General features: G+C 37.5%; 1 protein-coding gene across 3 annotated transcripts in view; it reads right to left on the reverse strand.

Annotated features, from left to right (window-relative positions):
* Positions 1-343: 343 nt before the first annotated feature.
* IDE (insulin degrading enzyme) overlaps positions 344-22,370 on the reverse strand; it is a 104,710-nt gene continuing 82,683 nt past the window's right edge. For all 3 annotated transcript variants that reach the window (XM_072625255.1, XM_072625246.1, XM_072625235.1), the window contains exons 18-25: positions 21,794-21,885; positions 19,881-19,992; positions 17,233-17,400; positions 14,401-14,673; positions 12,044-12,105; positions 4,816-4,888; positions 3,383-3,450; positions 344-2,783 (exon numbers count right to left, since the gene is read on the reverse strand). In XM_072625255.1, coding sequence (XP_072481356.1) covers positions 2,688-2,783; positions 3,383-3,450; positions 4,816-4,888; positions 12,044-12,105; positions 14,401-14,673; positions 17,233-17,400; positions 19,881-19,992; positions 21,794-21,885 — 944 coding nt within the window. In that variant the 3' untranslated portion in view covers positions 344-2,687. The remainder of the gene's footprint in view (positions 2,784-3,382; positions 3,451-4,815; positions 4,889-12,043; positions 12,106-14,400; positions 14,674-17,232; positions 17,401-19,880; positions 19,993-21,793; positions 21,886-22,370) is intronic.

Below are 22,370 nucleotides of genomic sequence, written 5' to 3' on the forward strand. Positions count from 1 at the left end.
GATAAGAGGCATCCCTTCATTTGTAAATGTGCTGCTCTGTGCACATCTATTAAGGGGAGCCATTTTCTGTTGGGCTGGAATCAATGCTACCTGATTTTTCTCTTGGAACATCAAGCTTTTCTACATCAGAAACAATTTGCCTTTTCTAGTCCATTTTCAAATACTCTAACTGCTGAAAGCTGCCAAAAAGCATAAGTGGAAAAAAAAATCTGAAAATAGTCTCCAGTCTGGCTTGTGATTGGTTTAGCTACTCCTTAGCACATCAGGTGGTCAATCAATTAATAATTACTTACTCTACCAAAAAATGGCAAACTAAGAAAAATACAAAAGCAAACTCTGCAGGTTAAATTCAGACCATTTATTTGTAAACAGGATAACCCCAGCACACGGCCACGCTGGCTGTCACATGCTCTCAATTCCACATCAGCTACTCAAAAGAATCCTTTAAAAAGTTACATGGAACTAATAATTTACGGTTTCTTTCACAAATTGTATTTAACAAGCACTAAGAGTAAATAACAGTATCCTAGGTAGTCTGTTATTGCTTATAGACACTGCAGCTTTGGATCCATGGAAATGACCCATTAAGTATGCCTGAGTTATCAAACTGGGCTGTTGGATCAACTCAGAAACTGGGTAAAAGGCCGGAGCACAGACGGTTCTGGCACACCACACAAGCCAACTTCCAGAACTTAAAAAATAGACCTTCCTCATAAAAATTATTTGATACTGTTAAATTTCATCCACTTTTTTAAAAAAGCTAAAATTGCATCCATAGTACTTCATTTTCTACATAAAAGTTTTACCCAGTGGATTTTAATGGACTGTTGGGCATGTTTGTACACTCCAGCCCATTTTATATCTACTTTGTTTGTATCTGCAGCTTGGTATTAACCTGCATATTCTATAAATACATATAACCAGAAGGGAATGATAAACACATAAACCTCCTGATGGATGACAAAAGCCTTCAGAAAATCAGGTCCTGAAGGCAAAGGGTAAAAAGACCATTATAGCACCGCTCATCTGCAAGTAGAAATGGGGCCAAGTGTTCAAAGGCAGCCTCCATGTTTGTGATTATAATTACTCTTGCCCCAGTTTGTATGCCCCCAATTTTAGATTTGAAAAATGGCAAGTATAAAAACTTAGATGTGAAAAGTTGTGACTTTACATAAGGAAGCCATGTCACATTAAAATTGAGGTGACTGGCTGTTCTGAGAATTCAGTTTATTACAACTGGTTCCAGATTTGACAGCCTAATGTCACAGATACCAGCATATAGAATCAGCACATCTCCACAATTTCATTTGAAGTTAAGTTTTGAAAATGGCAAATATTTTTAAAAGCAGATGAATCTACTATATTAACTTCATCTGAAGAAAAAAAAAGCTCAGGGATAAAAGCCTCAGTTATTTCACTCCAGTTACTTTCTATTTATTTTTAAAGTAATTTATCAACATTTTAAGGCATTAATTTATCAACATAGTAAGACTATGAACAATTTAAGAATTTTAGAAAATTCATGCTGTTAAAAATAATCTGGGGTTTTATTTTCCACAATGACTACCAAAAATGTGGCTCTGATACCGCCTCACCCTTGTGATCCACATGGGAACAAGATTCTGCTGTTCACAGACCTCACGTACTCCTTTCCTGTTCGATGCCGCAAGTCCAGGAGGCCAGCTCTGACGCACTGTGCAGCTGGGCATGCTTTGACAATGTCACTTGAGGTTGGAAGAATGTGTCAGGCACTCCCTCAGGGGACTCTAACTGTGCTTGTTAAACTAAGGTAGCAGTGTGTGAATGGGAAGAAGTAAAAGTGATGAATGCCATAGACCACTCAGAAACAAGAGGAACTGCAATTAAAGAAAATCATTTTAACCAGAAAGAAAATGGCCACACAGTAATCCTGAGAAAATCCAATATGGGATAAAACTGATGAAAAGGATAGTGTTTTTGGAACTATAAATAAATGGGATGGACTAGGGTTTCCAGCCATTCTATTAATTTGAATATAAAATGTGTTCACATTTATAAAAAGATTAAAACCATGCCTACACATTCAGTGATTTCACCAGTAAAAGAAAAAGGTATTTTCTTGTCCATTATCTGTCAAATTTTATATTCACCATTGATCTTATTAAACAAACCAGTAGAAAGCATTTTTTTTTTTTTGAGGATCAATTTTCTTCTTAAAAGGTGTTACCCAACAACATCACCTTTCAAAAAGCTTTGAAGCCTTCTTTATCAAGTTAGGGAGCTTTTTTACAGCAAAGGCTTATTAATGTATTTTTTGTCTGACAAATGAGTATTTTACAGAGTTAGAGAAGGAGCATTCTGTGGGAGCAGTTTTAACATTTTAAGAAATGTTATGTTTGGGGGATGTCCATTAGTAATTAAAGGGAAGTTTAAATATTTGAATAGGTATGTAATATTCTAAAAATATACTACATCTACAAGACTTTAATATTTTAATTAGTTTTGATTTTTAATACTCTACATAATGCCATTTGACTGCAATTACTTTTTCTAATCATCTGTCTCTAATACAGTATGAATCTTCAATGAACCAGAAACTCCTAAAATGGGCCAGACAGTCTCCCTAATAAGAACATGTGTTCACTCTGAACCCTGCTGAAGACATGAGAATGCTGATCCATTTGCATTTTTTCCATTGGTTGGGTTCTTCAGAGTTTTGCAGCCATGAAATTTATGTGTGGTTTCACGAGGGGAAACAGTGGCAGGCCCCGCTTGAATTCCGTCATGTTTTCAATAACTTCTGGCTGCAATCATGGGTAAAAAGAAACAATTCTTAGTATTTTTAACTGAAGAGGTAGATTGGAAATAACAGAGCAATACTGTTGTCTTGTACTCACAACAGTTAGGGCCTCAGATTTTCAAAACTGCTAATGCAATACATCTGATTTCTCCCTCCACAGTGGACAGAGGATAACAGGGATTTCTACATAAACCTATGGCATTAAGCTAGGGCTGCTTTGGGCCAGACAGACTCTGGTATTCCTTGCCCTCTTCCTCTGGGAGTGCCCCTCCCTCTTCTTTGCTGCATGGGAGAGCTTAGCAGAGTCAATGACATCTTTTCAAAAGAAGTAGCTGGTTCTCACTGAAGAGAAACCATGGAGCTCCTCCCTCATCAAGCTGAAAAGAGAGAACACTTCAAACCCCTGGGAGTCATAAAACGGGAGGACCATCCAAACTTCTGGGCTGGGCCAATGAAGGAACTGAAACCCCACAAAACTGAAATTCTATTAATACCCTGGGATCCCAAGCCTCTCAGTCACAGGCTGCATAAAATAACAAGTCTCTTCCTTCTTTGTATAATCATCTGAATATAACATTTTCAATAAAGATTTAGCTTTCTTACTTGGGGTAAGGCTGGTGCTTGTGTCAAATTTACATCATTTTGACATGGAAACTCTCCAACAACAGGACCTACAAGATGACAAGAGTTATGTATCACACAGGTCTTTTTACTGGCATACCCAGAGGAAAAAAAAATCCATCAAGTTTCTAATATAAAAGACAATTAAATATATGGTTTACCGCAGTTTCCTTTTAAAACATGACTATGCAGCTTCCTTTTAATATGACTATAATAATTTTAAGACTTATTGCAAAAAATGTTGCTTTAAATTCAATAAAAATTCTTTAGTTATTGATGTCAAAAACCAGTTTCTGCAATAGGTCTTCTCTCTCCCTTTCCTACTCAGCTAAATGCTCACCCTCTTACAAGAACAGAGTGTTAGCCTGGGTAGGAGGATGCAAGGTACCTAGGGTATAGTCCCTCTGGCAGGATGATTATAAAAGCTGAGGAACAGTGATCTTCCTGTGACAGTGAAGGTCACAAGACTGGCATCTCTGGATGATTAACCAGTCAATTACTTCAATCAGATAATTAGGAAGCTGCATGCTCAAAAACCTTTAAGAGTACTTCTCACACCCAAGAAAATACTAAACCAAAACCAAAACAAATAGCTCCCACTGGTAATAAGTTATTCACTAAAAGCTTTAAACTTATGCCTTATTTTCTGCAAGGCCCCAAGGCGTGCTCATATGCATGGTTAGTAAAGAAAATCTGTGCTGCCAAGTGTGAAAGAAGATTACCCAAGATGAGAAATGAAACTGGGAACACCTATACGGAAGCATTTTGGAGTGAATATGGAGAAATAAACTACAGGGATGGAGAAGGCAGAAATATCTATCCAATGGAAGCTCCATGCTTTTTACCAAGCCATAAATGAGTAGGAATCCACAAACTTGGAGCTTGAAGGAGAAAACAAATCTTGCAGTACACAAAGTAGGCATTAATCTCATGGAGCGAATTTTAATGAAATTTATCAACACAACACAAGAGAACTGATACTGCACTTTTCCTGGCTTCACTTAGGATACATCTTCACTAGGAGTCTTGGTGAGTGGTGGCCTACTCATTTTGGGGGAGAAAGTTGTCACAACCTGTGCACAAAACTGTCTTATTCTAATTATGTCCTAATTGTTACCCACAACTGTTAGAGACACTATTTTGATTACAGAAAAATCCTATTCCTGGGGGGAAAAAAATCAAGACATCCCCAGTCTATCAGATCCATTCTAATCATCTCAAAGTCCAAGATACTCCCACCCTTCCCTTCCACTCCAGAGCACAAAATGAAGAATATTATTGTTGGGCTTTGGGTAACCATCCAACCACCCAAACCATCCGCCTGGCATTTAGCACAGATGAAATACAAAGTAACTGAAGGTTACTGGAGCTTTTTAAAAAATCTAAGTAAAACATGGAATAGATATAGTACTTACAGGAATCCATTTCCCTGGCAAGAACATGAACAGATACCTTGTGCCTCCTGGGGGCATCTACAGCCAACATTTCCTGCAAAGAAAAGGCAGAATCAGCTGTTGCCTCTGATAGAGTAAATGGGAGGGAACTATATGAATAAAAAAAAAATCAACTGGTTAAAAGGCAAGGTTAGTATCAGTCCTGAAAAATTGTTTCAATAATGTTATCATGTAAGCTAGGAGGAAAGTCTGTAGTCTTGATTACAGTGAAGCAAGACCAAATTATAAAATGAGGAGAAAAAGACTTCTACTATATGCATTTAGTAACATTTAGCAACGCTGCCATAAGGACAAAAGATGAGACTTAAGTAAAGGGAGAAATGCTATTTTCAACATGGCAATTGTTTGACTGTATATGTTGCTTTCTAATTTTAAACTAATTTTATATTGTAGCAATCAATGGTTTGGCTGTTTGGACAGAAAAGAAACATTAAGAATAAAAAGGTCAATTTTAGCATCCCGTAAATATGCTCTTCATTTCGTAGTGACAACTGATCCAAATGCATGAATATTTATATTCTGAAATAAAACACATTTTAGGAGAGTTAGGGGAAAAATAAAGATTTTTTTACATATTGCTAATTTTAAATATTTTCAAGTCCAAAGATTCAAAAATGCTAGGGACAAAGCTGGGAATGGCAGAAGGTGCTTTGCTGATCAGGGTCTGAACTGGAGAAATACACTGATGCCTGTCAGTGAGTAACTCAATCAGCCAGTTTATATTGAATGCCTACTATGTGCCAGGTGCTAGAGGATACAAATACAAAGAATGTAATAATGACTACATGCAAGAAGCTCCCACCATTTGAATGGAAAAGTGCATGCATGTGTAGACCCCACACAGACGTATATATAGTCAATAAGAGGATAAAAAAATTAATACAAATTAGCTAAAGGCAGTTTGGAAAAGAGGGTACTAGCAGTTGAGGAAGTGGGTCAATTCTTCATGTGGAAGATACTATTTAAGTGGCATGTCTTCTTTTTGGCTGTTGTCCCTCATCTTCCTTCAAAATTGAGAATTTTATTTCAATAACAATCTTAGGATGGGGCTTCACACTGAAATATCTCCTTCACATGGCCGTAACCATAGCTCTTCACGGAAAATGAGGCCAGTAAGGGGATGGTTGGGCAAAAAGTTTGGCACAAAAAGCATTCCCTTCTTCCCTTATCTTCCATTCTCTCCCCACACCAAGTACAGCCACTTCCTGTGGCATAGGCATAACCACAGAAGGAAAGATGCATTAAAACTCTCCAACTGTATCTTTAAGTGATTCCATGAGGTGAGGAGAGATTACAGGAATAGGGCTGAGGGGCCAGTGCATATCAGCAGCACATTTCATAATCTTTAGAAATTCTCATTTAAAATGAGATGCCAAGACCATTCTAAGCACTGTCTGGTAGCCTGAACTCCTATACACCAGGGAAGGTTATCATGAAGGCAGTCAGGTTCCTATCAGAAGCAGGGCAGCTACAAGGACCTTTAATTCAGACATATATATGACCATCTCTTACAGCAGAAAAGAGTGTGAATTCCCAGGCATAAGCAATTAAGTCAGAAATTCTTTATCAAGAACTTAATTTATGCTCAGTGCTACAGGAATACAAAAAAAGGCTGCCCAAGGAGCTAATAATACAGGTACAGAGAAGGGATACCAGGAATCAAGGAGAGAAGCTGGTGTTACGTCCTTCAGGCTGTACAGAAAAGATCTAAGTCTGCACTTCTTAAACTTTTTCTACTCTCAACCCCTTTTGATGTTTTGGCAGTGTTTGTTGATACTGCATGATGTGACAGCATGGGCAATGCAAAGTGTGTATGTTTTGTGTTCAGAATCAAGGCTGCAGTGAAGTTGCACAAGGCAACACAGGCAAGCAAAACACCTCATGTTTGATTTTTGATTAATTTTTAGTGGATGCATGTCCAGAAACTGTTTACTGTTGCCAAATTTTTCACAACCCCATACGACCCATAGTTCAAGAAATGCTTAAAGTGATGCTACACAGCAAAGCAGACTTCCCCTCTAGATCCGATGCTTACTGTTTCCCTTCATTAAGGTCCACAAGAATTGATCCCAATAAATGCTTTCTTTCTTTTTCTTGTCTTCCCTAAAATCTTAGACCCAGTGCACTGTGAAGCCCATAGATTGAACAACAATGGGTCCCTGCCCAAGCTCCACTCAATGGCTGTTTCTGGAACCTCCAGGCTTACAGTGAAAATCAATAGTAACTGTTTCTGGCCAAAACAACAACCCTGAGGCTCCTACCCCTCCCAGCTTGATTTATTTATTTATTTACTTGCTTTTCTTTTTTCTGCTTAAAGGAGCCATCTCCTGACTACTTTTTAAAGAGGTCTATTCAATGAATGGGCATCACCTCACTTTAAGTGAGTACCTGGAAAAAACCTTAGCCTAAAAGACCAACGTCTCCTATTGTATCCTGGGTCATCTCCAGTCATCCTGATGAATATCTGGTCACTGGATCCAAATGGCTCAGGAGGAAAAGTGAGGCTGGTGACCTGCACAGCCCTCCCTCACTCAAAACACAAAGTCAAGTGCAACTTATGTCATTATTTCTTTGATGTCATGGTCCTCTTCAAAAATGAAGGATGAACACAACCTGTGGGTAGACAGAGCTGCCTGAATGGGGACCCAGCTAGCTGGGTAAATCAGCTCATCCTTTCTCTCAACTGAGGCCAGAAGCTGCCCAGTTAACTTGGGGTTTACTGGCTAGAATTCCTTCTCTGTCACTGTCTCTCTCTGTCTGTCTGTCTCTCTCTTTCATCTTGCCTAAAACCTCTTCGAAAATGAAGGACGAACACAACAACCCTCATCAATGTCAGTGCATTTCTTCTCTAATCACTGGCAAAGTTAGACCTACTTAATATGAGCTCTTGATATTTCTCTCTCAGTATTTCCCCTTTACTAACACATTTGCCATGGCTGCTTTCTTCCCTTGTTCCTTCACCAGTAAGTTTTCATCATCCTATGGTTAATTTAATTTTCACTACTTGGCATAAGGGGAGGGACACTTCCCTTACCCCCAACCTTCAACAATTCAGAGTTCAACAACTATGTTTTGAAAAGAAAAGGTTGGAGGGCACAGAATACAAAACAAGAATGTTAATGATTCATGGAGCAATACACACTATTCACCTCAAACAAGCTATAAGGCAAGCTTTTAGTGTTCTTCTCTGTTGTAAAAAAAGAAAAAAATCTATTCTAAGGATATGAGAGAAAGCAGGACTGTAAAGTACTTCTCTCTGGGTGCATATACAGAAGTATCATTCCTACAGGTATTATTTATTAGTACAATCTGGTTATTTACTTGGTCATGATTCTGTGTAAACTCTCGTACATTTCTAAACTGCTTAAGATATGTACATATATAGACCAATAAACTAAAATTATTTTATCTCCAAATGTTCTCAATTTTGTAAATGTGGTAATTGAGAGTTACGTACTAAGGTATAGTAATGAATGCATATAAGATAAATAATAACTAGAGAAAAATATAAATAAACCTTAACTACTGACTCTTATCTGTTTGGATAAATAAGATCAATATTGAGAAATATAACCTTTATCTTTTACTAATGTAGCTAGGTAACACAACAGATAGAGCACTGGACCTGGAGACAAGAAGATTTTGAGTTCAAATTCTGCCTCAGATGCTTACTAGCTGTGTGACCCTGAGCAAGTCATTTATCCTGTCTCAGTTTCCTCAATTTTAAAACCACCCTACCTCCAAGGGGTACTGTGAAGACTAAATAAGGTAATATTTATAAAGGGCTTAGCACACTGTTTGACATATAGCAGGTCCTAAAAAAATGTTTATTCCTTCCCCCTACACTTTCTAGTAATTATAAAACATAATAAGTGAAAGACAGTATAAAATTAATCTAGCCAATCACCAACAATTTAACTTCTGTCAAATGTTTATTTGCGTAACAGTAATAATAATAAATCACTACTTAAGATGGTAAGAATGTAAGATTGTCTTCCTCCACAAGACAGTCCTTTTTAAATCACAGTGACAAACTAGATAAAGATGGCTGGGATCTCATCATTTCATTCCGTAACTGACACTTTCAGAACTTGTCATCAGATGCTACTTGGAGTATCCACTATGTAAAGGCAGGACTTATCAATAACCAAGTTTCCAAAAAAAAAATTAAAAAAAGAGGTTTCATTTACTCTTGTGAGGAGCATCACAGTTTTTAATGGCACCATAATCATAAACCTTCACATCATTTCTTCTTTCCACATACACAGTGACATAATAGTGTTCACAAAGTCTATTTCTGCACAAGATCTGGTTCATGACACAGAAGTCTGAGACTGGCAAAAGGGGGAGAGCAAGAGATGATGAGGCTTTGCCTACTGCAGTACTGGAAAGCACAACGAGGCAGGGAGAATGGGGCAGCACTGCCAGTGTTGGTCTCCCTGGCTGTAGTTACTCAAATTTCATTACTGAAAAGAAACCGCTACAAAATGGTTAAGGGTATAATAATATAATGCCTTAGGAAACTAATTTTTTTTTTTTATAAAGCATAATGGTGCTTCCTCACTACTGATCTTAAGAACTCACTAGTTATGTTAATACCTATTGCACTCACTGGGGTGCGATCATGGGCACACATTACTTAACTTTCGTGTCTCAGTCTCCTTATCTGTAAAACGGATAATACTTATACTACCTACCTCACAGGGGAGTGAGGAAATCACTTTGTAAACTTCAATGCACTGTAGAAAGGGGAACTACTACTACATAATTAACACCTGCATACTGCCTGGTAAAGCCCCCAGCATGATGAGTGGATTTCACATGCGTGATTTACAGGAAAACATAGAAAAGTTACAAGGTGCAAGTGGACAGAAACATACATCACTGGAGAGAGTACCAATGTAGATCACCTAAGCGGAATGTTTAGAGCACATTTTCATGGTGAAGTAGGTATTATCATTTTAGACTATGATGCTGAGCACTGACATGTTTACAAATCTTGGGGATAGGTTTAGGACTGGACCTACAATTTTACTGGTGTAAGGAAAATACTCCACGAATATAATTCAGCACCTTCTCGGCCTCATTTAGACTCAGGGAACTGCTCAGAGCCCTGACAATGAGTGACCCAGGGATCACACAGCCACTAGAGGCCAGAAGTGGAACCAGAACTAAGATGGCTCTGGCTTGGAGGCTGGCTTTTTTACCACTGTACCAAGATGTCTATCTTAAAATTTTCACACAGCAGAGGATCTTATTCAGGGAGGCTCAGTGGGTACCACCCTCTTTTTAAAGATGTTATTCTAATAAATATTGCACATGGTTTTACATTCATAGTCACTGTTAGGTGTAATGTGTTCCTAAAAATGTTACAAAGCAGAGATCGCATTTTCCCACAGAAATAATGTTAAACGGGGTATTATATTCCCAACAAGGCTTGAAAGTACATCTCTGACATGGCCAACCATGTCATAAAAGAAAAGAGCCATTCATTTAAAATAAAAAGGTGCTCCAAATCCTATAAAATGAACATATCATGGCTCTCCCCATTGCATGGAGTATACATGCAACCTACAAAAATATTAATCTTTTACATCTCTAAGTTTCACCTTTTAGAAATCAATATGCTTGTTATACATTAGACACTTAATAGTTAATTTTGCATTCTTAAATTTATAACATCTTTGGAAGGAATTCTAAGATTTCTTTTTTAAAAAGCTGTCTAGAAAGATTTTCAACTAATGCTGTTTTTTTCTCTGGAAAAATTTCTGCATAGCAAAGTGAAGTATTTAAAATCATTCTCCTGGCATAAGAATGCACTCAATGCTGAAATGATTCTTTTCAAAAAATAGTTATTATAGCATTTTAAAAACTGAAGGTCTCACTATGGAACTCAGGTGGCATGAATCTTATGATTCTCATTTTAAAGATGTGGAAAGACAGAAAGAGAGAGACAGACAGACCGAGAGAGACAGAAAGACAGAGACAGAGAGAAAGACACAGAGAGAAACAGAGAATGAGAGACAGAGAGAGAGACGAGACAAAGACAGAGAGACAGAGGGAGAAGTTTAGTATTTTGGTCATGCTCACAAAGAGTAGTAAAACATTTACCAGGTACGTGACTCTAGGCAAGTCACTTTACCTTCCTATCTCAGACCCTCATCTGTAAAAAGGTAGTGGGAGGGGAAGGGAAAAATCAGGGGACTTGAGATCTTTCTCTCTAGTGGCTCTAAATCTGACCCTCTGAACCAGCAATTCTTTATGAAGAACGGCACTGTTTTATCAACTCTTGAGTTCAGTCTGTTCACTGTTTATTTGCTTTTCTCATTCTTTCAACATACCATGAACAGTTTTGAAGAGAGGGAAAATGCAAAATGAAGACATGAAAGTTGTTTGGAAGAGGCAGATGGGGTAACAAATGCCTTGATTGCAGTGATGGTAGGTTAGTTTATGGGTTGATTGTTTGGATTAGATGAGAAACTCAGGGTTCGGGTTATTTTTTTTTCTTAATTAAAAAAAAAATACTGCCCCTTTCCTTCTTGCTGCCTGTGCACATACTCTGCAGCAAAAATCATCAAATGAACAGATAAAGGCAGCTGGGTGGTACAGCGACTAAAGCCCTCACTTGGGAATCAGGAATACCCAAGTTCAAGCCCAGCCTCAGACAATTACTAGCTGTATGACCCTGGGCAAGTCATATAACTTGTTTGCCTCAGTTTCCTCATCTGTAAAATAGGGACAATAACAGCACCTACTTCCCAGGGTTGTTGTGAGGATCAAATTAGATAAAACTGTAAAATGCTAAGCACAGTGCCTGACTTAATATCTGTCTATTTAAAGAGGACATGCAGTAAAGGATATATGTTTATTTGGCTGTGCGGAACCAGTAAAATAGAAAGATGTGAAAGAACAAAAAGCCTACATTAGTACTAGGGTAATGTTCACATATATATGTGTGTGTATGTATATGTGTATATATGTGCATATATAGATACACACATATTTGTATATGTGTATGAACCAATAAAAATTAAAATTACACTGTTTTTCAAATTCCAGATGCCGTTGCTGACAAGTGGCAATTTAAAAATACAAAATTGCCATTGTAATGTACAAATAACCACAAACTTGCTTTAGTTTTATACTTGCCTACTACATTTTTTAATTAATCTGTACGTATGTAACTTACCTTGTAGAACTTGATGATATCATCCTTGCTAAGTGTCTTTAAATATGCAACTTCTGTGCTATCTAGAAATCAGTAAAGAAAATAACATGACATCAACATAAATTTGGTATATGTAAAGGCTAAAAAGCTGATTATCACCTCTCACTATAACTTCTCTGAACAAATGGCAAATTTTAAGTGACCAACCATGGAGAAAATTGTATTAATCAACTCTTTAAAGGTCATACTGGTTAATATTGAGGAAAAAAATATTTTGAAATCCTTTTAAAAAGACCTGGGTTTGATGTCTCAGTCAAGGCTAATGTGATAGATACATTAGAGGAAATAAGGATTAAGAGCCTGAAATCTGCCAAGTATGAGAGCCATGCTGATGTCAAGTCATTCTTTCAGTTGTCTCTAACTCATTCACCCTCTCCTGAATTCTTCATAGCACCTATTCCAAACCTTTTCCATTCTTTCTGAGTCTCTAATTCCACGTGATTCCCATCCTCCACATCCTCAGCAGAATGCCTTTCAAAAAATTCATTTAAGTAGTAGAGCCACACTTTAACTTCCCTTAACCTAAAAATATTTTCATATCTTCACCTATCCCCTCTCTCTCCTCCTTCTCTCCTGTTTCAGAGGAAAATGTATTTTCTCCTAGTTTCCAGGATAAAGTCCTCCATTTCTGTTTTTAATGTCATCTTCTCTCTTATATCTCCAGTCTTTGGGGTTTTCCCCCTAGCTCCTTGCCCTCTGCCTACAAATCTATCTGTTCCCCTTGCCATTAAATTGAATTTTTTTCAATCCTGCTTCCTCACTCAAGCTGCTGCCCAGTCTGTCACTCCTTAGACTGATCAATCTGCAAAAGAACCATTTGCATTCACTGCCTTTGGTTTTCTCAGCACTTCTGGCTTTCACCCTAACCACTCTACTCAAACCACTTTTCTCAAAAATCATCAATAACAATGATTAGGAAATCCCAGTACAACACACATTTCCATCTACAGCCACTCTTTCTTTCCTGGAATTCTTTCTTCTCTTCTGGTTTCTGTTATATGGACTCTCCCTTCCAGTTCTCCTCCTACTCTCGACTGTGCTATTCCCCCAAGGCACCATCCTTCAGCATTTTTGGTTTCTTCCCCTTTGTGGTTTTATTTACTTCCTCTTAGTTACATAAGTCTTAACCCCGCCACCCCCCATACCTCACTCCACTCCCAGAAGCATATTCTACTTCCACCACCACAATTTTCATTCCCACTCTACTTTAGGCCCTTATTGCCTGAATAGTTACTTCAGTCTCCTAAAGGATCTCTGCACAAGCTGGTTTTCCTAGCCTCAGGTTGAATTTACTGCTACCAGAATAATTCCACTTACATAAATCATAGCTCTGAGCATGTCTCTCCCCTTGTCAAGAACATTTCTCCACTCCTCCTTCAACACCAAAGGTCTCAACTGTTCTGGTCTGGCAATAAGATCTCCATGGCCTAACATCCCTCCCCCCCTCATTTTTCCAGCCTCATCTTTCCTTACTGTATTATCAAGCCAAATGAACTGTATTGCTGCTTCTCAAACACACCCCATGTCCTCTATCTCTACACTCATTTATTCACAGTTCTTCCCTGTATGAAATTCTCTTTCCCTCATAATTCCTTCTGTCAACATCCCACTTCATCCCTTAAGGTTCAACATAAGTATTACCTCTTCCATGAACCTTTCAGTGAGACCCCAATCCCCATGAAGTAATGTTAAACATCACAGGCTTTCATGAGTGCTCATATTAACAATAGTAATAATAATGGTGATACCTGATAACTTATAGAGCATTTTAAGGTTTGCAAAATTCTTATATCATCTCCTCTAAACCCCACCAGCAACCGTTTGGTTGTTGTTACCATTATCTTCACTATATAGAGAGGGAAGAAACAGAATTGAAGGATGATGAGTGACCTGCTCAGGGTCACAGAGCTAATCAGTTTCTGAATCAAGATTCCCACTCAGATTTGGCTGATTCCAAGTCCAAACCCTAAATGCCTCTGATTCTAACCCACTGCTATCTTATGGCACTTATCAAACTCTATACTATATTGTAGCCACACAGTTATTAATATGGAAGCTTATTTCTCCAGGACATCGCAAACATGTTTTATTTCCCTTCTCTGAGAGGGTAATGACTATGCACCAATCACTTCTGTATCCCCCAGAGCTGATGTGACCTGACCCTAAGGTGCAACTTTCTACCTGTTAGATCATGTAGACTCTCTGAGCTATTATTATTATAATTTTTAAGTTTCTACTATCACATGCTAACTGGAATGAATACATAAACGTTCAAATCTAACATACAGGCTGTCAATAACTGGCTTCTTTAACCTTACCTCGGTCAAAATTGTACTGCTGAGAGATGATTTCTCCCCAGTATTTAGCACACTCTGCAGACAGTTTCTTTGGTTTATCTAGCCGACGGATCGCTAAGGCTTGAATGTGTTTCTGGAAGGCCTCCTCATTCATGTCTTCTATAGATTTTTCCATGGATAACAAGAAAGCTTCCACTCTGCTTTCTAAATAGTGAGGTGGTTTTTCTGATTGGATGATAAATCGAAGACCTTGGATGCCATTGGCTCGACGGGGACCACTGAATACAATGTAACCTTCAAAACAAAGATGTAACCCACATTCATTATTCCTGAATCATCAGAGATTTTAGTTTAAATTTGAAAAATCAATGCAATTAACAGGGGCAAAAAAGAATACGTTGTGCTTCATAATGTTCACCTCAAAAAAAATTTTTTAACCATCAGAACATTTTTGGTTTCTGAGGACGAAAATGTAGTTTCCAAATAACTGAAAAAAAATCTCATCTCCCTCCCTTTCTTTACACATGACAGACAGGTCTTTCTCATACTCAGCCTCCTAACTCTTCAGTGTTGGACAGTTCCTTCCTCTCAGGCTACACATATGCCTCAGTTACTCATATTCTTAAATGGAATATGGGTCTCTTTACACCCTTAACTGCCACCTGTTCTCCTTCCTTTTCACCTAACCACCCCTCAAATAGGCATCAACCTTTTAAGCTTCCTGAAAGCTCAGCCATTCCCATTAGCTTCCATCTCAGCAGAAGGAAAAGAACACTGGTCTTGAACTCGGATCTTCTCTGAGCTGTAGCTCAGATATTTACTAGATAATATTTGACCCTACGCAAGTGACTGAAGCTCACCCAGCATCAGTTTCCTAACTTTGTAAAATGGAATAATAATACTTGTACAAACTATCTCACAGAGTTGCCATGTGCTATTATTACTATTAATAATAGGATAATCAAAGGGTTCTAATTACCTAAAGAATTATTTTTTCCATTTTAATCCTCCCTTACCTTTTTGTTCCTCTGCTACTATTATTTTACACCATCCTTCCCTCCAATGTTTTTTACTTCAAGAATTTAGTCTAACATAGCATGACTATAGTGAAAATATACTCAATAGGAAAGTATATGTAGAACCTATACAGAATTGTATGCAGTCGTGGGGAGGGAGGGGGGTAGTGGAGGGTGGGTGTGGGGGGAATAAAATCTCAATTGTATGGCAGTGATTGTTAAACATTAAAAAATAATTAAAAAAAAAAAAGAATTTAGTCTACACCTTGGTTTGCTTCCTACCAAGATTTCTCAGCAAGTCTATCAAAAAGAAAGCAACATTCTCAATCAGAGTATTCCCTAGGGCTCCAATCTTCACCCTTACTTTTCTCATCATACACCAGGACCTTTGGCAACATCATCTAGTTTCATGGATTTGATTTTCAAAAATAGGTGATGACGCTAAGTCATGTGTTTCTTAACTTTTAACTACAAGACACAACTGGCCTTGATCTACAAGAGATGACTGCTGTTATATATGACCTTCCATCTCCCACTTCCATGCCTCTCTACTCCTCTGCATCTTCTGGAATCTCTTCTTTCCTTCAGGACTTAAGTTCAACTTTCCTGATCCCTCAGGCTATTGACCTCCCTTCCCAAGGTACTTTTATTTCATACATGTTCTTATATATGTATATGTACGTATGTATGTATATGTGTATATATGTATGTATGTGTGTGTATCTCTGATAGACCATAGGCTCCTTGGGGGCAGAGGTTCCATCAAGACACCTTGATGAACGACATCTCCCACACCCAGAACACAGAAGACATTTAAAAATGTGATGACTGACTGAAGGCACACCTCATATTGGTACAAACTACTGTCAATGCAAGATGAACATAGTGAAGAAGGGGTTCTCCCTCTCCCATTCCCATACTCCCTTCATTTCACTTTCCCATTATGGGAGAAGTACCTCAAATCGTCTTCAGCCTTCTTTCACATTGAGTTTTTTAAATCTTGCTACTCCTCATTATATAAAATCTCTTTTTATCTTAGGCTAGAATGTTTGTTTTTTCTTCCCTGGAATAACGTAATTTCCTCCTCACTGGATTCTCCCAAACATACCATGCTGGTCTTCATATCTGATATTACAGATGCTGCCCAAAAGGCATGATCCATCATGCTACTCAGAAGCTTCTACAGTAGCTACCGGGGACTGAGGCCCCACAGCCTCCTTTTAGGGTCCTTTGGCTTATTTTACTATTTTATTTCATTTGAAAGCTCCTTACAGACAAATCACAAAGCTTCCTTCATCTATTCTTTCCATCCCTGATTTAGAATCTTCTCCAAAATGGTCTTATACTCCTGGCCCACCTTTTCTACTCTCATCTTACCAACCTCCCCCCGTCATTTCTTGCTTGTTATTTTCAGAAAATGATTCCTAAATGGTAAAATTTAAGGACTAAAGGATACTTAAACTTTCCATCTCTAAAATGATTATCTTTACCTACACAACTTCTGAAATCTCACACAAACAGCCTTCTTACACTGCCCAGTATGAACACATTTTTAGTTCTAAGGACCCTGACTCCCTCCTAATTCTGTGCTTGATCTCCTCATTCCTAACATGCAGACCTAGAAATGATATAAATGTGATATTCTCCTATATAGGCGTACCCTTCTTTCTTAGCCTCTGAAGTTCAGAGAAGGAACATGGTTATTTTGGGTTTTTTTAGTATAACATCTGTATTTAAAACATTCTTTCTGAGAATAATGATTGTTTAACCTCACATGAAATTCTGTTTCTTTATTTTTTTTTTCTCCTTAAAATACCCAAAAGGGAAGGGAACTCACCTAGCTGTTCCTTGGTACGCAGAGTGTTGAAGCAAGGCTCTGAGATGATCTGGCAGAAGAGTTCCAAAAACATGTTCTCTGAGGTACTCTGCATATCTGTTTGATAATAGATCTCAATACCACAGTTATTGTGAACTTCATTTCTCTGCTGATAAACAAACCAGCCTCCTAGAAAAAGTTGCAAAAAAGAATGCTAGACTCCAAAATTCAACTACAATTCTGGTCATTTTAAGAAATACAGACATCATTAGACAGTGTGAAGGCTGGAAGGAAGCTTAGGGTAATTCAATCTTCTTATTCTGCAGATAAGAAAAATGAGCCACAAAGAGGTAAAGGGACTGACCCCCAGAGTCAGGACCAGAACCCAAGTTTCCTAGCTTCAGCAGAATTCTCTTTCCATTATATGATGGTGCCTCATTTCTTTTTTTCTTTTAGTTGAGGTTGTTTAATTTGCTGATTTTTTTTTCAATATCAGCCTATAATTATAAAGTGCCAGAGAGGTATGTGAAACCAATTAATTTTTCTAAAATAAAGGGGAAAACTCAGTAAAGGTACATTTACCTTTTGAATATTTGGCAGCAAGTGATGCAGTGCACAGATCACTGGACATGGGGTCAGGAAGATCTATACTCAAATCCCACCTCAGACACTTACATCTGTGTGACCTTTGGAGCATGTCATTTAACCTTTGTCTGCCTCAGTTTCCCCATCTGTAAAAGGGTGGTAATAATAGCACCTACCTCCCAAGGTCATTGTGACCATCAAATGAAATAATATTGTTAAAGTGCATTGCAAAACTTAAAGCAATATATAAATGCCAGCTATTATTATTTTTATTATTTTATCCACAAAGCATTAATGTTCAAGAAACTCCATAGACAGTCACACAAAGAAGTTTGTGTGTGCTGCTTTTCAATACAGAATTTTAAAAAATGAAAAGCTGTATGTAAATGTGAGTTATTATGGTTAAAGGACAACTTCAGCAGAAATAACATTAAGAGGCTCTTCAAATTCTGACTATTTTTAAATGGTAAAACTTAAAGACTAAAGCACACTAAGGTATCTTCTAGCTCTAAAACTGTAATGCCTAAACAATTCTAGGAAGGAAGGTACACAAGTTTGTTCAGGTCATTAGTGGGCTATTTATTACAATACTTTCTAAGTTAGCTTAGAATTGCAATGGCTTGTTTGGATCTATAGTAACAGCTAAAGTTTGGGCTCCGACTACAATGAGGGAAAACCAAATCTGAATATACAGTACTTCTTATTCTTCCTTCCTGAAGGCTTTTTACACAAAAAGCTTCTAATTTGATTTGGGGCCAATTTTATGTTTACATTTTTCAAGTTTCACATGACATTCAACAGTCTTAACTCACTTCCATATACTCATCTGTCCAATCAAGGCAGAAGCTTTAACAGATCAAAGTTACCTTGGGAACAGAAGGATAAAGAGAAATACAAAGCACTGACCACTAAGTTATTCTTCCCTCAATGGGAACATGAACAGGAATTCAATCTTTGGTCAAGATATGTGAAGGAACAAAACATCTATGTGTGAAAGTAACTCCCATGAATTCAACAGTTGCTATAAAATGCTTTCATTTATAGAATGAGACATTTTTAAGATAGAAAAGACCTCAGAAATAATCTAGACCAGATTCTTGGGGAATCTAAGACTCCAAGGCATAAAATGACCTGTCTCTGTCCATGGTCACACAGCTAGTATCAGAGCTGGGGCTCAAATCCTGACCTACCCTTGCCTCATGTCCACAGCTGTCCACCCCACCACAGGACTTTTCATAATGGCAAGAAAAGGATTTTACTGTATTAGCAAACCAGCAATAGTTAAACTAACTGGTGATATCAAAGTCAACAAATTTCTGAAATCAGTTATGCATTAAAGTAAGTAAATACCTAAAGGATTAATTTTTAAAGAAAATAATTCTATAGCTATAGAGAATTCTCAAACTTTCAAATCTAATTGAATGTTTTTTTCATGTATATTTTATGCCCTTCGAAAGTACATATAAAACACCTATGCTACTGATCTGGATTAGCTTCCATTATACCACTGTGCTAAGAAAGGTAAGTAATAGATTTTCCCATCTAAAGAAAAGAATTTTCACCATAAAAATGATATAGAAATTATTGGCATTTGCTATAGTTCAATTTCTTACACAGCACATAAATCAAGAGTATACATTTTTTCCTTAGGTGTCAGTTGTTCGTGTTCAAACTCATTCTGCCAGAGACTCTTTTGGGCGACTCATTTTTATACACAGGAGTTTCAAAATTGTAAATAAATGTCACCACATGCTTCACTGGCTTTTAACTCTACTCCCTGACTCTTCTCCACTCAAGTCATAACCTGCTTCCTTCTGAATCTCCTGGAATGGCATCTTCAGATGTAAATAGAGTTCCCCATGTCTTCAATTTCATCTCTTTGGAAACACTTGCCCTTGCTGGAGTGCTATACTCTTGACCCCATCTGAACCTAAATTTCACTCAATTAAGAAAATATTTATTAAGCATCCAATATGTGCAAATATTTCACATCTAAATTAATAGAGGGAATCTCTACCATCAATATCCACATAAAATATCATGCAAATGTAAGTTATTTCTGCATTTATAAAATTGATACCTACTGTCAGGAAGTTGAACTTCTCTGTATCGTACAAGTTGACTTGGAAGGAGAGGTTTAGTATGAGCATGTTCAATAAGCGTGTCTTCAACCATTTGCATAACTCCTAAAGCAGCCTAAAGGGAAAGATATGCATTATTACATTTTGCACAAAGGTACAGATATAATGTCTTTGCAAAAGTAATCACAGAGTCGATCTGTGCGTACTTCTCCTGAGGCAACCCATCCAAAGGAAAATAAGCCAATTTTCATAACTGAAACATTCGTAAAAATGTATTTGTTTCTAGCTAAATGCATTTTTATTTATATAACTATCCAAAAACTACATTCATCAATATAGTGAACCTTCAGTTGAGGCAGGTATTATTAAACACCAACACTCTGTTGCTCTCCCTATTTGTACCTGTAAGGATAAGGGGAAAGCCAAGTCTTACAATATAACTGGAGAAAGAAAAGACTCCACAGTGGGCAGGTCAGAGCACTTGGATACGTATGTGGATGGTCTCCAAATCATCCCCAAATCACCATAAACTAAAGGGAATCTTTCCCCTTGGCGGTAAAGTGTTGGATAACAAGTGAGTAATGTTGAATAAGTTGTCATATGTGGTCATTTGGGGCAATTTCTTATGCTTAACTGTCTTTCTTATGAGGCAGGATCTGGTCAGAGGTGTTTTAAAAATAAACAACATATCACCAATAAAACATTCAAAATAAGTAGTGAAAATAAAACACTTCTTTTATCTCTACTTATTTAAGTAATGTCAGATTGCCCCAGCATACACTCATTTCTCTGACGGGTTGCTCTGGTATCTGGTAATCAGAGATGCTCCATAAAAGGATCAGAGCAGAAAACACAGCAGAGAGGAGAAGGGATGACTGACCTAGAAGCTTTAGTGAGGAAGGGGAGAGTACATCACTGCTGACAGTGACAGACAGGACAGTAACTTGATTTGTGCAAGTTGGAAAATAACAAATAAAACAATACCTTACACACACATAATAGGTGATCAATAAATATTTTAATTAATAATCAATGTTGAAGTTAGAAATAGAGATGTTTTAATGTTATTTTAGAACAGATGACACTTTTGACTTAAATCTCAGTGGAAAAAATACAGGTCAATCTAACCTTTAAAGATGAAACCTGTGAGAACAGTAGATGAAAACAGCAATATGTAGTAAAGGAGTCTGGAAACCAGCAAGAACTGAATCTACTCATCTAGGATGTTAAATAGTTGTCTGACTCTGTAGCAGCCCCAAGTTACACTGAAATCAGGAAGACCTGAATTCAAAGATTGACACTGACAAAAGCTATGTGACTCGGGGCAAATCTCTTCATTTCTCTCAACCTCAGTTTCTTCATCTGTAAAATGACTACAGTAATGTCTGTAATACCTACATCTCAGAGGTGCTATGAGCATTAAATCAGAGAAGCATGAAAAATGCTTTACAAACCAGAAAGTGTTATATGAGTACCAGATACTGTTGTTGTTATTAATACTAAACTGCAGCTCTGGAGATGGAGGAAGCATCAAACTGACTGAGGTAACCCTCTGGTTCTAGGTAAGGGCAAGTTGGTTTATCAAGTCATACAAATGGCAGGACTTTAGTCTCAGAGGCAAGTCTTTTATATTAAAAACGTCCTGGCGGTGAAGGAAATGGAATCATGGTTAAGCCCTTTCCCTTGACTAACCCTACAAAGTAGACTCAGGTCAGTAGAACAGCTGGACCAAACTGTAGAATCACAGAATCCTGCTCCTGGAAGGCACCTCATATGGCATTTATTCAAACCCAAAGTTGAAAATGAGTTTGCATAAACCCTCAATATATTTTTAAATAAGTATGATTGACACTATACCCAGAACTGCTCCACAAACAACTATGGAAACCTATACACGTAATAAAAATGCCACAAACCTGTTTTGCTATATTTCCATGAAGAAGGGCTTCAATATGTAACCGTGACAAGAGCTGAGGTATAAAGGCCTTAAGGCGAGGGAGAGTAACATCTATAATGTTAAGATACCATTAATTCAATAACATGAAGTTAAATGTTAAAATAAACAAAAGACAAAAATAATTTGCAGAAACATACCTATCCACCTTTGAATTTACCACTATTTAAATGAAGTCAATTCCCACCCCCCACTGTAATTCAATACTAAAAACAATTTCTAGAAGCATGGTGGTAGGGAAGGGGAGAAACAGATGTGACCTTAATAATGAAGGTAAACTTTCCCACTAAATGGAATAAAAAGAAATCTTCTATGATACAGTGGGTGGAAAGAAGTCAGTCTTGGCTTTGAAGGGGTTACACTCTAGAACTATACAAAGCTATACAAAATTCAGGCCAATAAGAATTTCTGATTGCTGATTTGGTAAATGCTATCTGGTGTGAGCACATGAAATTTCAAGTAGAGATAAGTACAGAACAACTGTATAACTCTAGGCCTCAAATAACTGGACAACTGACTATAATCCGAACGCTCCCCAG

Source organism: Notamacropus eugenii, chromosome 1, assembly GCF_028372415.1.
Source record: "Notamacropus eugenii isolate mMacEug1 chromosome 1, mMacEug1.pri_v2, whole genome shotgun sequence".
In the NCBI taxonomy this organism is placed as follows: domain Eukaryota; kingdom Metazoa; phylum Chordata; class Mammalia; order Diprotodontia; family Macropodidae; genus Notamacropus; species Notamacropus eugenii.